The sequence below is a fragment of the Rhyacophila brunnea genome, unplaced genomic scaffold (assembly GCF_057557595.1).
Source record: "Rhyacophila brunnea isolate RB1 unplaced genomic scaffold, BYU_Rbru_1.0 scaffold_9, whole genome shotgun sequence".
Classification (NCBI taxonomy): domain Eukaryota; kingdom Metazoa; phylum Arthropoda; class Insecta; order Trichoptera; family Rhyacophilidae; genus Rhyacophila; species Rhyacophila brunnea.
In genome coordinates this window covers 2,808,969-2,829,734 of record NW_028233361.1, presented here as the reverse complement: position 1 = coordinate 2,829,734, position 20,766 = coordinate 2,808,969, and the positions used below count along the sequence as shown (strand labels likewise).

General features: G+C 36.1%; 1 protein-coding gene across 1 annotated transcript in view; it reads right to left on the bottom strand.

Annotated features, from left to right (window-relative positions):
* LOC147063165 (uncharacterized) overlaps nt 1-20,766 on the bottom strand; it is a 41,372-nt gene that overhangs the window by 8,556 nt on the left and 12,050 nt on the right. The window contains exons 2-3 of the mRNA XM_085959500.1: nt 6,243-6,352; nt 3,589-3,850 (exon numbers count right to left, since the gene is read on the bottom strand). Coding sequence (XP_085815626.1) covers nt 3,589-3,850; nt 6,243-6,320 — 340 coding nt within the window. The 5' untranslated portion in view covers nt 6,321-6,352. The remainder of the gene's footprint in view (nt 1-3,588; nt 3,851-6,242; nt 6,353-20,766) is intronic.

The following is a 20,766-nucleotide window of genomic DNA, read 5'->3' as shown; positions in this document are numbered from 1 at the left end:
ACTATATGGAAAGATCGAGGAATTTAAATTGCCACGAAACTGATGTAGATGCGAACTTTCTTTTTCTTCTTTCACCCTGTCACGACTCAGCATTGGGGAATAGGGCAAGCACAAGTTCGCGCCGCTCCATCGCCAACTCTTGCGACTCCCGCCATCCCAGACATGCAGCGCGTAGATCGCTTTTATAGCACCGCTGCAGGGTGAGGGAGGGCCGGTCGCGACGACGGAACCCTTGTGGCTGTACCACAAGGGTACGATGTGTCACACTCTTTGGCGGCATCCGAAACACATGCCCCAGCCATGTAAAACGTCTCTTCGTGATTACCTCAATCACCGAAGGCTGCTGTGTCTGCTCACGAACTCGGGTGTTTATAACGTGGTCGTACCAATGTACCTAAGATTGGGCGGAGACATCGATTCTCAAAGCTCAAAAGCGGAGACCCTTGAAGCTTAGTAAGATGCCATGTCTCACAGCCATACAGGAGCACAGGTACCACGCACGCGTTGAACAAACGACATTTGGTCCTCACAGAATACAGCCTTGACCTCAATGCGACTCCAAGTTGGCTGAATGCAGCCCGCCATACCCATGCAAACTGATGGATTTTGAGACAGCGATAGAAAATAAAATAAAAACCATAAATCACACTCTTAACTAAACATAATTATTATTGAGGATTACATTGATGACACATAACAGTACCTACAGTGGTTTTTTTGTATAGGTACCTACAAGTAGGTATGTAACTGTGCTATGATCCCCTTTGCTATTAGGTAGTTGCAAGAATTTCGTTATATTTTATATTCAATCTAATATATAAAAATTAATATTTGTGTGTTTGTTTGTTCGTATTTAATGCGCAGCCATACCGTTCATCCGATTGCGATAAAACTTTGTAAACTTATTGCTTGCACTTGCGGGAAGAGTATAGGCTATACTAATATATAAAAATGAATGTCTGTCTGTCTGTCCCGTATGCGTTCCTATACCATTCATCCGATTGCAATGAAATTTTGGTAAGTGGTTGTATGCATACCCATAAAGGTTTCTGAATTAGAAAAATCATCATCTTCTTCTTCTTCTTCATTATATTTTCTTTTATTCGTATGGTTCCTATACCATTCATCCGATTGCAATGAAATTTTGGTAAGTAGTTGTATGCACACCCATAAAGGTTTCTGAATTAGAAAAATCATCATCTTCTTCTTCTTCTTCATTCTATCTTCTTTTATTCGTATGGTTCCTATACCATTCATCCGATTGCAATGAAATTTTGGCAAGTGGTTGTATGCACACCCATGAAGGTTTCTAAATTAGAAAAATCATCATCTTCTTCTTCTTCTTCATTCTATCTTCTTTTATTCGTATGGTCCCTATACCATTCATCCGATTGCGATGAAACCTTCATCAGTTGTTGTGGTAACACCCGCAATGGTTTTTGAATTAGTACAACCATCTTCTTCTTCTTCTTCTATTCTATATTCTTCTATTCGTATGCGTTCCTATTCCATTCATCCGATTGCAATAAAATTTTCGTCAGTAATTGTGCCAACACCCGCAAAGGTTTCTGAATTAGTACAACTATCTTCTTCTTCTTCTTCATTCTATCTTCTTTTATTTGTATGGTCCCTATACCATTCATCCGATTGCAATGAAACCTTCATCAGTTGTTGTGGTAACACCCGCAATGGTTTTTGAATTAGTACAACCATCTTCTTCTTCTTCTTCTTCTATTCTATATTCTTCTATTCGTATGCGTTCCTATTCCATTCATCCGATTGCAATAAAATTTTCGTTAGTAATTGTGCCTACACCCGCGAAGGTTTCTGAATTAGTACAACCATCTTCTTCTTCTTCTTCTTCATTCTATCTTCTTTTATTCGTATGGTCCCTGTACCATTTATCCGATTGCGATGAAACCTTCGTCAGTTGTTGTGGTAACACCCGCAATGGTTTTTGAATTAGTACAACTATCTTCTTCTTCTTCTTCTATTCTATATTCTTCTATTCGTATGCGTTTCTATTCCATTCATCCGATTGCAACAAATTTTTCGTCAGTAATTGTGCCAACACCCGCGAAGGTTTCTGAATTGGTGCAACCATCTTCTTCTTCTATTCTATCTTCTATTCGTATGCGTTCCTATACCATTCATCCGATTACAATGAAATTTTGATCAACTGTTGTGCTCACGCCGCAAAGGTCTCTGAATTGTTACAACTATTTTCTTTTTTCTTCTATTCTATCTTCTTCTATTTGTATGCGTTCTTATACCATTCATCCGATTGCGATGAAATTTTGACCAGTTGTTGTGAGCACGCCCGCGAAGAGTTCTGAATTAGTACAACCATCTTCTTCTTCTTCTATTCGTATGCGTTCCTATACCATTCATCCGATTGCAATGAAACTTTGGTGAGTTGTTGTGCCCTTGCCCGCAAAGGTTTCTGAATTACTACAATCATCTTTTTCTTCTTCTATTTGTATGCGTTCTTATGCCATTCATCCGATTGTGATGAAATTTTGACCAGTTGTTGTGCGCAAGCCCGCGAAGGTTTTTGAATTAGTACAACCATCTTCTTCTATTCGTATGCGTTCCTATACCATTAATCCGATTGCAATGAAACTTTGGTGAGTTGTCATGCGCATGCCCACGAAGGTTTCTGAATTAGAAAATCATCTTCTTCTACTATTCGTATGCGTTCCTATACCATTCATCCGATTGCGATGAAACTTTTGTCAGTTGTGTGCGGTTTCTAAATTATTATTATATAACATACAAAGTTTGTTGTTTGTTTGTTCCATCCAATTTTGATTTTTTTTTTTACTACATATTTATAACATTAGGTAATAACGTTTTCATATTTTGGATTCGATTTTAATTTAGTGTTCTTATGTTTGACCTTTACTCCTATTATAATTATTTTCATATTGCCATATTGTATTACACAGATATTTTAATATTAAAGAAATAATTACCTCTTATTATTTTTCAAATATCTAAGATAAATATAACCACGAAGCGACCCCGTGCGAAGCCGGGTACTTTAGCTAGTAATTTATAAAAATTTTACGCATCTTTTAAAATTTTTGGTATAATTTTATAATTAAATGACAGGTTTGTATTTTTTCGAGGCTCCCGTTTAAATCTTCCGATGAATCGATCTCATCATCATCATCTGCGTCAAAAAAGAAAATCACCGCTGTATGCGTATTCAGGGCTCGAAATGGACCGGAACGCACCGGAGCGCCGTTCCTGTTCGTGAAATCGGTAAAATTATCGCTCCGTCTCGTGGAATAAATAATTTGACCGTCTGAGCTGGATAGGTCATGTAATAGAAAATCTAACACACTTATTTTTATGAAAAAACACATATACTTTGATAACTTTACTATGTAAAAATATTCAGAAAACTGTCGAGCGCTCCGGTTCGTATTTTTTTCCATTTCGAGCGCTGTGCGTATTGCAAAAAAGATTAAATATTCAAACCCATAAGGATAAGCCAACAATCATGGACCGATTACGCTAACATAATAAATGTTTTTCAATATGCGAAAATAATGTTGTGAATATAAAAGAAAATATACCTACCTAGCGGGGCGTATTCCTGGGAGAAGACATAAAATCCGGCCGTCTCGAAGGCGACATCGTAAGTGGTGATGATATTTTTGTGGGCACCGAGATGCAGGCCGTAGTGGAACTCTCTGTAGAAGTCTCTGAGGGCGATGTAGGGCTTGGGGAGAGCTTTGAGGACCATCTCCGTGTCGGTTCCTCTGTGCTCCACGAGCAGGATCTTGCCGAACCATCCTTCCCCGACTATCTGAAGAATGTCGAACTCCTCCGCAAGACATACCTTTAATTTTTAAAGAAAAAATAAAATCATCGAATATCATTTTAATGGCGTTAACTTTTGTTTACAAAACTTTGAAATATTCATAAGACGCTGATCTGATCAATATTGACCGGCGGGTCGAAACTTTTGACTATCACCAAGGTCAAGAGTAAGGTGCAGTGCAAGATATATGGGTCCATATTAGAAGGAGAAGAATCGCGACAACATAACCCGAAACAGTGACGTCCCTAGACAAAATACCGCCCCTAGGCAGCGCCAAAATGCCGCCCCATTTTTTTTAATACAGTATTTAGAATTCTTTCACGACTCCAATATCTAAGAAATGTGTTCTACAGGGCTCGAAATGGACCAGAACGCACCAGAGCGCCGTTCCTGTTCGTGAAATCGCTAAAATTATCGCTCCGTCTCGTGGAATAAATAATTTGACCGTCTGAGCTGGATAGGCCATATAATAGAAAATCTAACACACTTATTTTTATGAAAAAAAAACAGAAACTTTGCAATGTAAAAATCTTCAGAAAACTGTCGAGCGCTCCGGTTCGTAAATTTTTCCATTTCGAGCGCTGGTGTTCTATGGATACATTACTTACTAACAAAATATATTATACCACTAAAATATACAAAATTAAATTTAGATATAAAAAGCGAATAAATATAATAGGTTATCATGTTAGATCCCAAATTACCAGAAGTCTGAGGTTCTATTTGGTGTATATTTCCGACACATTTGGTCTGTACCATTTAGCAATTTTTCCGACCATGTCCGATCCTGATAGGATCATATGGGCCTCCACAGAGTGGAGGTTTGTATTGACAGATTTTGTTTTTTACGAGAAATGGATGTCAGCCACTTGCTCAACCTATTAGGTCCATACCCTGACACACACAAATTGAAAAACAATTTTTTTGTACTTGCCAGACCCAGGATTCGAACCTGGGACCCACGGCTTTGTAGTCCAACGCTTATGCCGCGCGGCCACCGTGGGCGTTACCATTTAGCAATACTATATTTTATTATATATAATATTGCAAATAAATAATTAAAATATACCATTTAGCAATACTATATTTTAATTATTTATTTGCAATATTATTTTCAGACCATTTTTACTATACGACACGTAAATAAAATAATATTAGCTATTTCTATATATACCAAATGATTCTCCACGATTTTCCGCCCTTCGATTAACTGCCACCCCAAGCTATGCTCAATCTGCTACCCCCACGGGACGTCACTGACCCGAAGCTTTAGAAGCTCTTCCAAGAATAATGGATCTCCACATACGTTAAACTTGGTTGACTCCGATGGGCGGACCATGTAGCAAGAATGGACTGTGACCAACCTCCAATGGGCATCCGGGGTAATAAACGAGGTTCAGACTACGGCGGTTGGATTGTATCAACATAGAGGCTAGAGCGGCCGATGAAGACATCTGGAGGACAGTGGCCCAAGCTAGGAGAGATGGAAGAATTCTTGGAGGAGGATAGGGTCCGCCCTGGGTTGTTGTCACTGATGATAATTATTAATCAATCGCAATATTATATAAGTAGGAAGGTACCTTACTCACATAATATCAGAACGATACATTAAATTTAATCATATCGGTCAGGAATAGTTTCTTTGTGGTAATTCAGTAGAAAATATCTGTCTATATACGGACAAAAGCTGTGTTGATCGTTATGAGTACACAGGCAGCGCTCGAAATGGAAGATTTTACGAACCGGAGCGCTCGATAAGTTTCCGAAAATATTTACATATTTATGTAATAATTGTATGTATTATATAGAAATATACCTACCAAACTCAGTCGATAAAATGAAGTGACTATCTTTTAACCTGTGGCAAGCAAGATTAGGGCATAATGTTGTCGGCCCCGCATACAAAAATCCAGGTTTACGTCATAAATATATATTTTTTATTACGAGTTCGACAAGTTTCGTATAAACTTTTTAAAAAAAGTATATGAAGTAAATAAATTTCATAACTTTTTAACATTTCACCTTTTCCACGAGACGGTGCGATAATTTTGGGGATTTCACGAACAGGAGCTGCGCTCCGGTGCGTTCAGTCCATTTCGAGCGCTGTACACAGGTAGGTAGGCACCTATATTGTGTTTGATTTTAATTAAGTAATCCTTTTCATTTAATATGTTTCTTATGATTTAATTAACAGCGATATCTATTAATTTCGTACATTTAGTTTTATATTTACTTTGTGAATTATGTTTCAGTCTTTTAAGTGTGGCAGAAAGGATCAATATTGGTTGTTTTTCGAAAATATCGCTTGACACTACCTACATATTGTGGGTCCCCGATACTTTACAGTCTACACAACTCGCATTACCTACCTTATTCACTTATTTTAGAGGCCTCTGTAATTAATACTAACCTTCTCTAGTTCAAATTCCCTTATCCGATGTATGGAGCCTGCTATCGCCTTTCTCGCAGGCGCTGCCATATTTTGCATGGGGCCACTATTTCCCCATTATCGGTTGTTGTCTGGAACATAATAATATACAGAAATCACTAAAAACTATTTCGGAAAACAGCGTTTTGAAACATTTTATGGAGGTAGGTACGTATTTAAATAATACAATTAGAAGACGCGACTGATTCTGATCAATGCATTGTTTACAATAATTAGACAGTGCAGGCTGTGATAGGCTGTCATTTTCTCATGTCTTTAAAATCATAAACCTTAGCTTAAAACCAATAGTGTGCAATACGATTAAGTATGAGATAATTGACAACACCATACTTATTCTGCAACCAAACCCTATGTCCGGGCATTCAAAGGAGGGTGATCATTTTCTATATTGTGTATTCATCGTCAAAACCTGGACGTCGATGGAACCGGCCATCATAACACCGGAGGGCGGAGGCTTTTAAGATGTGGCTGTATAAATAGGTATTGTTTGGATTAGCTAAGAGCAAACGTTGCTCAGAGTAATACAATACACTTCATCATAACACATAGATAATGGCCTCTGCAGCGAGTCCGAAACGTCGAGGAAAGATGGAAGAAGTATACACGGTGGAAACTCAAGAATCTATTACTTGATTTTTGATTTCCAGTGGGTGGCCCAGTAGCAGCGGCAGTTTTTCATGACGTACAAGACGCGGTCGGAAGACCTGGTGATGGCTTCGATGTCCATAAACCCGCCATCTAACATTGCTTCTCGAAAGGGGCTTTGAGAAATGCTTCAATAATAAAATTGTTGCGCAATTATTGTATCATTTAATATGTCACAGGAAAAGCAACATTTTCCTATTGATCTTATGATACAATTTCAGGTCTGCCAGCTCGTAAAAGTCTTCATGTTTACATGAGATGAAAATATTTTTTTATTCTGTAGAAAATGAGTTTTTTAGTGGCAGAACGTATTAATTCATTGTTTCAGCAAATTGGATTACGCGTTGCCAGCAATTTCAAAACAAACCTTGTTTATTTTAGCCAAAAAAACGGTGAAAGAGATTGTGCTTGCGCGAGCGTTCAATTTTTAAAATAGATACTTTTTTGACCGAAGTTTGTAAACTGTTCGTTCCGAATCGATATCTAATATTATTATTAGAGTGAGATTAAATATGTCGGGAGAAGGTTCGTCACCGAAGCGAATACTAATTGCTTCTGTTTTCGACTCGAGACTCTCTATACATGAATTGAATGACATGAATTGAAGGCAGTCCTTCTCTAGTGCTGGTGTTTTGACAATAGTACCTACCTAATATGATTTTGTATTATTTGTGACTTTGTGTGAGTTGTTTGAATATCTGTATGCTGTCACCTATACCCTGCTGCCGTATGAGTGAAAAATTGAGAGGATGAAATATGGATATAAAGATAATCATCATTTAACATGAGGGTCATCGACGATCGATCACACATTTTCCCACTTTTCTGTGTTTACATGTAAGTTCGCAATGATTACGTTATTTTCTTTTGCGTTACAGTTTATCATGTAAATTATCAGTCATCAACTCATTACTAGTCAGTGTCTGTTTCAGAGCGGGGAATGGAACCGGAACTGAACCCTGGAGCCATGAGAATCCATTAATGATTTTGGAGCCGTAACCATTACTTCCGAATATTGAGAACCCCGAACTGGAGCCGAAACTGTAAAAATGATAGGGTACCGGAGGTTCCACTATTCTATAATCATTTCATATTGAAATCAGTTATGACTGTACTGTACTGACATAATGTTTTACAAAAGTTATTTACTAATGTGGTTGAATATCTACAAATTATGGTGTCCATATAATATATTCCACCTAGATTTTAAATTGAATTCCTAAATTATTTTAGTAGTATGGATATTATCATCATCATGGTACCTACCTGTATAGTTTGGACAATACACCATGGCCCCCAAGTATTAAAAGTACACTAAATACCCTTAATTTTACCATGAACGCCATTTGGAAAACGCTACTGTAGAGCGTCACACTGCCTTTAACCTTGGCGATAGGTAGGGGGGTCCGACAAAGATCCTAGTCTTGGGGCCCGCTTCAGGATGTGGGGGCCATGCAATACACTATGCATGTTTCTTATAAAATGGTAGTGGAACTTTGATTTTTTAACTATATACATAGTTGTGGTAAAAGTTTAAGAAGATTATTTTTGTATTCAATACTTTTGTTGAATACACAATTGATTTAAGAATTATTGATTAATTTAAAAAACGCAAAATATTTTTGTACTTATTCCACATTTGAGGCGGACGAAACTGGTCCAAATTTATTAAATAAAAAAGTGGAAAAAGTACAAAAATATTTTGCGTTTTATTAAATTAATCAATACTACAATGTAGTTACAGCATATATTGACAGTTAACACATTAAAAGAAATGATTTAAGAATGTTAGAATTTTTATTATAGAAAATACATAATTTTAAAAAACATAAAAAGTATAGGTACCTATTATAAAAAAATGCAAAAAATGGAGCGTGTAGGAAGGTCGATAAAACTTGGCTGACATCTGACGTCTGTAATTTACATTAATTGATTACAAAGGTGATCACTGATCGCCTTCTAATTGGCATATTATTTAGTACCTGCCTAAGATAAAACGTAGTCATTAGAAATAATTTACACGGATCATAGACGGATTCATAGCTAGAGCTAGAGCACTCACCCGGGAAGTGAAAGATGTGAGTCCCAGTGCCACTCGGTTGAACGTTTTTTCTAATACGTATGTTTCCAAGCTGTAATTTAGAATTAAATTATTCAGAAGATTAATTTAAACAATATTGAAAAAATAAAATATATTCTGAAAGCAGCCGCACTGTTGTGCATGTGAAGCACATTTTATGCATTTTAGGGTAAAATGCTCTTATATTATTATGCAATATACAATGCGAATACTCACTGAAAAAATATTGAAACTCTTATTTTATGTCTAGTACCTACCTAGCAGTGGCGAATGGTGGAGGTAGGCTGTTAAGATCCGCCATTAATAATGCACACTAAACTTTGTCAGTCATCCGTATTTGTTTTCATTGAAATACGACTACAATTTACAGGTGGTGTTGATTGGTTTTTTTAAATTTAATTAAACCCTGCGAAACCAAGCCATAATAAATAATAGTCAAAAAATACTCGGCTATCTATAAAACATCTAAAATTATGCAATTAAATCATACATAACTGGATATTTTATAGATAGAATAATATTTTTTATCTGTTATAGTTTGTTTTAGGCAGGGTTTAATGAATTTAAAGAAATGCAACAACAATTATATGTGTTATATTATTATGTATTATTAATCCAACGAAAACAAATAAGTATGAATGAAAAAGTGTGCACAATTTTGTCATATCGCCCAAAGTAGATATACCAAAACTATTATGGTTTGGCTTCGGCAGGGTTTAATTGATTTTTAAAAACTAATTGACACCATCTGTAAATTGTAGTCTTCAAGAATAACAAATACCTCCCCTTGACTAACAAAGTTAAATGTGTACTATTTATGGCGGATCTTAACAGCCTACCTCCACCCTTCGCCACTGTTACCTAATAAAAAAGGTTAAAAATAGTATTCACAATAATAAGGCAGTTGTACGTTTGCATCTGGAGAGAGCCGTGCATATAAATAAAGGAATGATTGCCAATGTTCAAAGGCGTGCAGTCAATTTCCGGGAAGGGGCCAGTCGTATAATTATTCTGGTTCGTGTCGTCCTAATTTTGATTTAAAGATAGATTAAAATACCAAAAGGTGAGTTGAGTTCGTTTTCTTCAAACCGTTTCCGGGTGCTTGCCGCTAGTCGGTTGCACGTCGCTATCCATTTATAACCGAGTGCAATACATCAATATCGCTCACTTAGTATAAATAAGAAATTATTTTTACTTGACTATACTTCGTCACTTATTTACTACGTATTTACATACTTATAATATCGACTGTAGAAATGAAAAAGGGCGTAATCCACACACATCAAATTTTACAGGAGGCACAAAAACGTTTTTGTTATGTTTTTCAGTCAAAGTTAAAATTCAAAATAGATATAACCTTAAAATGAATGATTATTAATAATTTGGTTTTTATATCCTTAATCTGATATTAATTATTGAGCTAATTAAAAAAAAACAACAAAAATGATGGTTAAGTCGTGTTTCCCACGTAACTTCATTCTTTTTTTAAATTATTGCTAGCTAAATTTAGATAATAAGTCAGCATTTGCAGCTAACATCCTTTGTTACAACGTTATTATGCAATAAAACATATTTAGAAAAAACTGAGGGTTACGCCCTTTTTCCTTTCCAAAGTTGACATTTATATAAGAATTAATTGAATTACTTGAATTAGTAAACACATCCTAACAAATAAAACTAAAATAAAGCCATACAAACCCTCGGGCCATGATCGACTGCATATTGACATATACATCGGACTGTTGGACCTTATCAAAAAATGTGAGGACGCTAGATATCTTCGAAAAGATAATATCGAGAGAGATATCGGAGTCACATGGCACGTAGTGAGGAAAATGCAACCGTGAATGATCTCCCTGTCATCTCACACGTGAAAGTGTGGGGATCGCTTTGTGTTGGCCGTGTCTCAAGGATGGAAGGCACATAACCATCCAAAAATTTCTTTTCCAATTTACCAGAAAGTAAAGGGATGGGAGACCTAAACTACGCTGGTTATAGGAGGAGACACGTCATTCCTGAGGGTAGGGCGGTAAAAGAGTGGAGACTTCCACAAGGAAAATATTGGTAATATCTAATGAACATTGTGTCATTAAATGGTGCTTATAATTTTCATGTTATTATAAAGTTTTGTACAAAGCCATTATTCATCAACAAATAAGATATCCGTGATTGTTGTATTTTTTTAATTTATTTTTTTGGCTATTTTATTTCGATAAATATCTATTGTACCATAAAATATATTTACTAAAACATGTCTGTTTGTAATTATCTATTAGAAGTAGGTAACTGAAAATTGGAATCAATATATTTAAAAAAAGATCTAGCAACATGTCATATTTTTGTTTGATTTTACTATAAACGAATCTCTCTACAACAAAAATGTCGCATGCGACACAATTTAATTCAGTTTTTATCATCATTACATAGTACAATATATATTATTGATATTTGATTTCAGGTTGATGAATAATTTAAAAGCACTTAGATATTGTTTAATTATGTGCTAATACTGTCAATCGTCGTTGAAACTAGAAAATTGTGTAACTCCAAAACTCCTGTAAAACAAATCTAATATAGTTATGGAGAAATCATCTATGATTTAACAATAATACGAATTTTTTTGAATTACACTATTTGCAAGACGGGTGACAATGGCCACCAGATGGCGAGTTACACATTTTTCTAGTTTCAACGACGCAATGTATTTCTGTGAACTATTTCCATACTAATATCAGGATCCGCTAGTGGTGAAAGTATATACCTACATACATTGTTAAATTTACATTAATATTATTTAAATCAGTATTACCGAGCACTGTTGAACTTATAAGTAGGTACGTATCTGTTACAGAAACATTTGTACAATAAATGATATTAAAAAATATATATAAGTAATCAGGGCTCGCAAAGGACCGGAGCGCACTGGAGCGCCGTTCCGGTTCATAAAATCCTCAAAATAATCCCTCCGTCTCATGGGAAAAAAATGACCGTCTGAGCTAGATGGGCCATATATAACAAAAAATCTAACACACTTATTTTTATATAATACATATAAAATTAGATAACTATGTTGATTCTTTCGTAAAATTATCAAGCGCTCCGGTTTGTAAAATTTTCCATTACGAGCGCTGCAGCTAATGCATTACGTTGAGGGACTATTTCTTTTCATTGTGGGCACTGCAGTATCTAGTTCCGCCCCTGACTATAAACATTATTGGCAACCCACAAATCTAAACAAATTAATAAAATACAGACGTAAAATGGTGATATGAATACTATGAAACAAAATCAAAATAATATCACGCGTATAATAATATTATATCCTAGTCCAATAAACTGTACCTATTACAAAAGTCTCACTTGGACGTTTTCCAATTGTATTCCATACTTTTCTGAGCTTTATTTAATGTTGTATTAAATGAGCACAATGCTATTGAAAAAAATAAAATTGAAGTGCCAAACTAATTGTTTTTTTTTATGTAATCGTGAGTGTTCAAGGCAAACTTAACATATCTAGATGTCGTCTAGGGTCTAACTAGACTCTAGACCAGTGATTACCAACTGGGTCAGCGGAATACCGGGGTTCAGAGAGTAGTGTCAGGGATTTCGTGAGAATTCGCATAAACTTGTTGGTAATAGAGCAAAGAAAGGTTTAACATAACTCTATACCTATACCCACGGTAGTCGCGCGGCTTGAGCGTTGGACTATCACGCCGTGGGTCTCAGGTTCGAATCCAGGGTCTGGCAAGTACACATATTGTTTTTCAATTTGTGTGTGAGTCAGGGTATGGACCTAATAGGTTAAGCAAGTGCCTGACATCCATTTCTCGTAAAAAACAAAATCTGTTAATACAAACCTCTACTCTGTGGAGGCCCATATGATCGTATTAGGATCGGACATGGTCGAATACCTATTTCAAGTAGTTTTTAAAATATGTTGCTTGATTAGTCAAACGTAATATCATTGTACTACTTAACTTAGCGAGAATTGTATTGTACTTAGGAGAGATTTTATCGCAACAATGGATGACGGAATACTATTTGAGGAGTGGTCGGTAATTGAATTCAATTTATTCAATTTCAATTCAATTTATTTATTTTTTTAACATATTTTGGACATTACAAATTATAAGTTTAAGACTTTCACAGCATGACATTTAGAAACAAAGATATATAAAACAGTATTACATAAAAAAAGAGATAGATCAGTAGATAAATTAGATAGGTACAAGGAAGTACACCGGATGAGTTAAGCAGACCCTATTTTAAGAATTTATAAAACAATGTCCACCTAAACTCATTCTCACGTAGGTGGAATATATCAACACCCGAAGCAATTTCGTTGAACATAGTTATAGCCCTCCCAATTGGCATTACAAGTGGCAGGTTGGTTCTGCACTTTGGGAGAATAAACAACTGATGGTCTCTATTTCTAAGATAGTTATCAGGGACACACTGGTCAACACTGCCCAGAATGGCCCATTTTCTCATTTAAGACAAAGTTCTCATTTATACCTCGTATAAGTCGAAAAAATACGTAGCTAAATAAAGATTTCTTCTAAATTGCAGACTGCAGTATGTATGCATGCCTAAGAGAAAGTCAGTTGGATAAAGCCACGGATAGTCAAATTTAATCAAATCAATCAAATTTATTTATTTTACATATAATGAACATAACAAATTACAAATTCAAAACGTTCACGACATGACATAAAATAAGTGTTAATACATAATTTTTAGCTAACCGGCAACCGTGGAGTTTCCACTCTCGACACCCATTCTTTTATGAATGAGTGAAGTGGCCAGTTATCCGCCCTCAAAACAGTGTCCGTGACTTCAGAAGGGATACCTACCTTGAAGGATGCGTAGTCACCCCTTGATTTAATTTTCACGACTGTGAAATCAGCGGTACATAACTTATTTAAATAGGTTAAAACATCAGCCGTTGTTGTATCTCTGTGAAGCGGGCAGATGTGATACTGCTTCACAACAGTTTTCGCTCGTCCAGCGAGGTTTCCCCGAACCGCGACACGCCGCTTCCTTGCAACGGTGGCCCATCCATCAACAATCCTAGGCGTAGGTAAATCTTCAGCTGGTTTCGGTTGTGAGGCCTCGTGTGACGATGAGGAGTCCTCTTCTGGGGCGACTGCTGGAATAACCCCGAGTGCAGGATAATTTTCTATTTTTGTTTTAATTTTCGATTGCGACCGTGTCGTCCTCGCATAAGTTGGTGGCGGTGTCGATCTCGGTGCCGGCACAGGAGGCGAGAGCGAGAAGCAAACAATGTCGTTCGCTCGCTCGTTCGCTAGTGCACGCGCTGCCGGTGTAGGCGATGTCGCTGGCAACGGTACGTCTACTACAATTGCACTGGGCTTAATTGCACTTTTAAATGACACTGATTTATTTTTATAAATTTGGTGATCAGTTAGAATTTTTTCAATTGATTCTACCTTTTTTAACAACATGGCAATCATTTCAGACTGCTGTCTTATAACACACAACAAATCCACATTTTCCATGGTATTACCGATGTTTTTAGACATTGTAATTCAGTTTTATAAGTAAATTATTGAATTTAAACTTAGAGCGCAGACTTGCACGTCTTGTCAGAATAGCGGCGTAACCGCTAACCTCTAACCTCTATCCGTACAACCTCAAATAAAAGAGTCTCAAGAATTTCTTCTGAACCCTCTCCACCATAAGGCCATACTTCAACTGATGCGGTGCCCAAACAATAGACCCACTCTCAAGTCTGCTTCGACTACTATGTACAGTAACGTTACAGTTCGTGGTCTATCGGAAGAGGAAGAAATACATATTTTTTGATTAAATATTCATTAATTAATTAATAACTTACTGACTACCTACCAGTGACGAAGGGTGGGGGTAAGCTGTTAAGATCTGACATAAATAGTGTACACTAAACTTTTTCAGTCCAACTTATATATTTTCATTGAGGTAAGACTACGGTGTGTAGATAGTATTCGTTGGTTTTTTTTAAAATTCAATTAAACCCTAGATACCTTATCCAAGCCATAGATAATAGATAATAGTCAAAAAATATTCGTTTATCCATAAAATATCTAAAATTATGCCATTAAACCATATATTATTTTAGATATTTTATCCACCAGTATAAGTTGTCCGCTGAGTTAGGACGCACATGCTAACATTTAACATATCATTCAATCATTTTTATACTGTGATGAGCTTAGTTCTAAGTTCGGACACCGGATAATTTATGATGGTATAATTATAGAATATTTTTTATCGATTTTGGTTTTGGCGTAGGCATGGTTTAAACGTTTTAATAATTTTAAAAACTAACCAGCACCATCTTCAAATTGTATTCTTAGTGCAATGAAAACAAATAAGTATGACTAACAAAGTTTAGTGTGCACTATTTATGTCGAATCTTAACAGCCTACCTCTACCCCTCGCCACTGCTACCTACTAACTATCAGAGACGTTCAATGCAGATAGGTAGATCGTGCTCTATTTAGTGATAGCACGAAGCGGCGATATTTTAAGGAAGGAATGCAAATAATATAATCTTTTGTGAGTAGATTCTGTGGAGTGTGTGCGACGCCAACTTTCTTTAAATATTTGTGAAATTGTAAATCATAATTTTAATGAATTTGTTTTCGTGTATCTGTTAAAGTTAGCCATGATAGGGAGAAGGGTACCTACTGAAAAAAAATTAAATTTGAGACTACCGATAGTAACGTGCGGCAATTTTAATCTGCTCATAGGCAGTACCAACTTTGCTTCAGCATGTCACCGCTCACTGACTTATACGTCTGTTTCATACTTGTCTGGATCTAAATAAGTGTTATTTATATTTATTATTACCACTTGCTTATACCAAGATTCAAAACTCTCTACCTTCATAAAACTCCAGAGGCTAAACTGGGCAGGCCATGTCCAGCGCATGTCTGATTCACGGATACCGAAGAAGATCCTCGAAGGAAACCCAGGGGGGAAAGGCCAGTGGGAAAGCCACGCACACGATGGGGTGATAACATTACAAAAGATGCCAACCAGCTGCTAAAAATCAGGAGCTGGAAAAGACGTGCGGAGGACCGTTCCGGCTGGAGGACGGCGGTGGAGGAGCCAGGGCTCGACTTGAGCTGTAGCGCCATCGAAGAAGAAGGAATAAGTGTTATTCGGGTAGTGGTTCCACGAGATTTTCCAAAATGCTCTAATAGTACCGCCTACCAAAAAGTGATGGAAATCAATCCACCACTATGACTAGGTATTTACATAAAAGCATAAAACACAGTCACAAACATTCAATAAATTTTCTGGTGTCCCTCAGGGCTCAAACTTGGGGCCATTGCTGTTCACGATTTTTATAAATGACATAGCAATGGTCATTAAAAATGGTATGTTTTTGTTGTTCGCTGATGACTTGAAAATCTTCATGGAAGTTGTCACCTTGGACGATTGTCGTAAACTCCAGCTTGGTATTGATAATATAATTATATTAGATTGGGGCAGGCGTAACAAACTGGATTTCACTGTACTCTGGACTTCAATATTGGACTATATACTTCACTTCATAATATTATACGTATATACTTAATCACTGGACTTCAATATTGAAAAATGCAATATTTTATCGTTCATCGGAGTCTCGCGAGTATCATTTTTCCAATATTCGATGAATGGCAGAGTTCTTTCGCGAATATCATCTGAAAGGGATCTAGACATTACGTTTGCCAGTAAGCTGTTATTTAGTGCCCATACAGCTATCATTTGTAAAAAGGCGCTACAAATATTGGGATTCGTTCTACGTACTTCCCGGGTCTTTTCGTATGTTACTGTATTTAAAATCGATTATAATTCCTTCGTTAGAAGCCGACTTGAGAGTGGGTCGATTGTTTGGGACCCGCATCAGTTAAAATACGACCTTATGTTGGAGCGAGTTCAAAAGAAATTTTTGAGTTTTCTGTATTTGAGGTTATATGGATACTATCCGTGGTTTTATCCAACTGGATTTTTGTAAGGTATGCTTACATACTGTAGTTTAAATGACATTCATATTTGGCCATGTATTTTTTCGACTTAGGTATGTATACGTGGTGTAAATGAGAACTCTGTCATTCTTGGTGGTATTGACTTATGTGTTCCTGATAACTATCTTAGAAATCGGGAGCATCAGTTGTTTGTTCTCCCAAGGTGTAGAACTAACCTGCCATTGGTGATGTTAATTGGGAGGGCAATAACTCTGTTCAAGCAAATCGCTTCGGATGTTGACATATTCCACCTACGTGAGGATGAGTATAGGTGGGCGTTGTTTTATAAATTGTTAAAATGGGGTCCACTCAACTAATTCGGTGTGCTTACATGCTTCATAATGTTTATAATTTTGTACCTATTTACTTTTCATACCGTTTTTTGTGATACTGTATGTTATAGGTATTTCTCTCTTCTTTACACTGTTTGAATGTCTTTACGCTGTTTTAGTGTTATATGTTTTTTAAATGTCATGTTGTGAACGTCTTAAAATTATAATTTGTAATGTTCATCGTATGTATAAAAAAAAAAAAAAAACTAATTGAGAATATATTTTTCAATAGACTAGAACATTTTGTAATAGAATCTTTATAATAATATAGTAGGTACTATATTTACGTAAATTTTGAGAGAATATGGACGTACGATATCGTCTTTTTTATTTAAACCCTTTGGAAAATATATTGTAACAACTAATACATGCATACATATTATAGAATTATAAGATAAGCATTGGTATCTTTAAAAAATCCCCATCTCTGCATATATACATTGTTATTTATTTATGTATACACTGTATCCATAGCCCCCACATCCTGAAGCGGGCCTCCCAATCTATTGCTAAGGTTAAGGGCAGTGTGGTGTTCTACAGTAGTGTTTCCAAACGACGTACCCGCTGTTCCGCCGGTTCCGTGTAAAATAAAGGGTAAAATGTATATTTTTAGCGATTTTTGGTATTTTTAAATAGATCCGCTTGAATTGTCGGCACTCAGCGTCATATATTGAAGCTCTGATCGCGACCCCCTTTTGTGATAGCTAAGTAACAATATGCCATGTTGGATAAATAGTCATTTTTATTAGTCAGGAAACACATTAAAAGTAATTATAAAATAAAATTTTATCCGTGTAATAGCAATTTTTTTCCTATTACAGCAAATTTGTGGTCTGTGTATATCTCGCTTAACTGGTTGACCTGCCACGCCGGGCCCCTCCTAAGCCTGGGCCCCCAGGCTAGAGCCCTGTCAGCCTCCCCCCCTTGTGGGGGCCTTGACTGTACCTGTATCAATACAACACGATTATGTACCTAAGTACGGATTATTTCTTAATTATTTTTTTTTAATTTCTTAAATTAAAATGACCCAGATACGTCATGTCTTATCCACGTAGTTTGACAAAGATGAAGGTCAGTTTCACCCACTTTCATGGGCTTATTGTCTAGATCAGCTGTTGATATCGAGAAAAAATCTAGATTGTTTCGATGAAGTACTGAAGTAGATAGATAGATCATAATTTTTAATCATAATTTTATTACGAATGAGGTGAACTGGAAACAGAATATTCTGCACGTGGGGAAGAAATGAGTGTAACAATAATAATTATTCATTGTTTGTGTGAGGAAATAAATGGAAAAAGCTCTCCATATAACGATATTTACAATTTACTTAGGAAACTGCAAAGATCTCGTAATCCATTATTCTGCATAGGTACCTATAGATGTCACGGAGACTTGAAGCTTTCGAGATGTGGCTGTATAGACGCATCCTCAAAATTCATTGGACTGACCGGGTGACAAATGTTGAAGTTCTCAATCGAATGGGGAAGGACCGAGAAGTTCTACGTAGTATCAAAACCAGGAAAATACAGTACCTCGGCCACATTATGAGAGGACAAAAATACAGCATTCCCCAACTTGTCATTCAAGGAAAGATCAATGGGAAGCGTAGCAGAGGACGGGGCCGCATTTCGTGGCTTAAGAACCTCCGTGATTGGTACGAGTGCAGCTCCACTGAACTTGTACGGGTAGCAGATGACAAAGATAGCATCGCCTTGATGGTGGCCAACCTCCGCTAGGGGATGGCACAATAAAAAGAACCTATAGATATTCGGTTGGTTAGTCGGTTAGTGGAAGAAAGGTGGAAAGAGTTTTGTGCAAGTTTATGAATTCATTCAAAATAATGTTCAAATGTCAAAAAATTAGTAAATGTACGAACTTCTAGATGGGAATTGGGAGCTCTATTTCTAAGTATAATTGCGATGAATAAAATTGCCAAAGCGAAATGTCAATTTGCACATAATCACGTATCAAAACATATTTCCGTACCACCGTATCGGTCAAGATATTGATAAAACAATGATTTCTTCTCAAATAAAAAACAAGCAGAGTAATATGAAAAGAAAAACATTGTTTTTTAATAATGTTTCGTCGTTTCAGGCGTAAATCTGGTCCTGAATTTGGATCATATTAAATTATCGCAGATATCTGGTGCTTGTAGTCTTCATTATCTGGACTTCGTATCACAATAATTATTGCTGTACATTTTTTAGAAATATCTTGAACGCGTGCCAAAATTCTCAGACTTTAAATTCCTTTGTTTGATTATTTTATGTATCATTTGCATGTTTTCACAACATTCGGAGACTGCTTCGATATGTTACCTGTCAAATTTGTAATAAAACCAATATGAACCGCTTGGAAATGTATTGAGTGTGCACAGACGTCTGATTCGTATACATTTTTGGCGAAATTATTATCTCAAGCGTATTTTAATATTATTTATACTACAACTATTTCAACAGCTGATATCATTTTAAAATTGGTTGCGAACTAGTATTATTATGAATAATAGTAGTTAGTCCAAGTGCCGAATTGATTTGAGAATGCATAATCTGAGGGACAGAGTATCTTTTGTGATTCGTATACTTGTGACAATAGTCTGTATAGGTACACGAAAAGACGTCATGATGCCAACCCTAGAAGTGATCGTGGCTTTCACTTCTCACCATATTGACGAATCATGACTGAGGATCGTGAAAAAAACGATTTCGCCGTCGGGCCTTTTCGACTGAAGTTGGTACTGATAGGATTGATGTAGACTAAGGTCTAGATCTAACACTAACAAGGTCTAGGCAAGCTCATTCTGGAACGCTCCGAACAGAATATTGAATGGCGATTTTCGTATATTACCACACGTTATAAGACCAAAAGGGTGTGGAGGTGTAATAAGGTACTTATATATTTTTTAGTAAATGGGTTATTCATTTGGTAATTATTGGATTTCATTTTACATTTAAAATGTCCGTTATACAAAACATAATATTATGTGACTTTCAAATTATGCTGCTGACGATGATTTGGTGTGTGGAATGTGCCTTATGCTAAGGTTTCAATTCCGAACGCAGATATCAAATTATTTTATTGGTCTTATTAATATAATATCAATAATTATTCAGTTAAATTGAATAGTTTGGATAACACTATCGTACCGTGTCCTTTCCATGGCATCTTTATAATTCTTTTAGTTTAAATTTGTGTTTGAATCTGAAGATCATAATAAATACGTCTTAATGTGACATTATTTGACATCCGGGTATTAGCTATAACCAAATATGTAGAAGAAATCCTTCTTTTTATAGTCCAATTTCGTTTAGTATAACATCCTGATACATTATAATAATTATAAAAATGTTGTCAAGTGGGTAGGTACTACAAATTCGGACTAGTTTAAATGTATTTCTACCAGT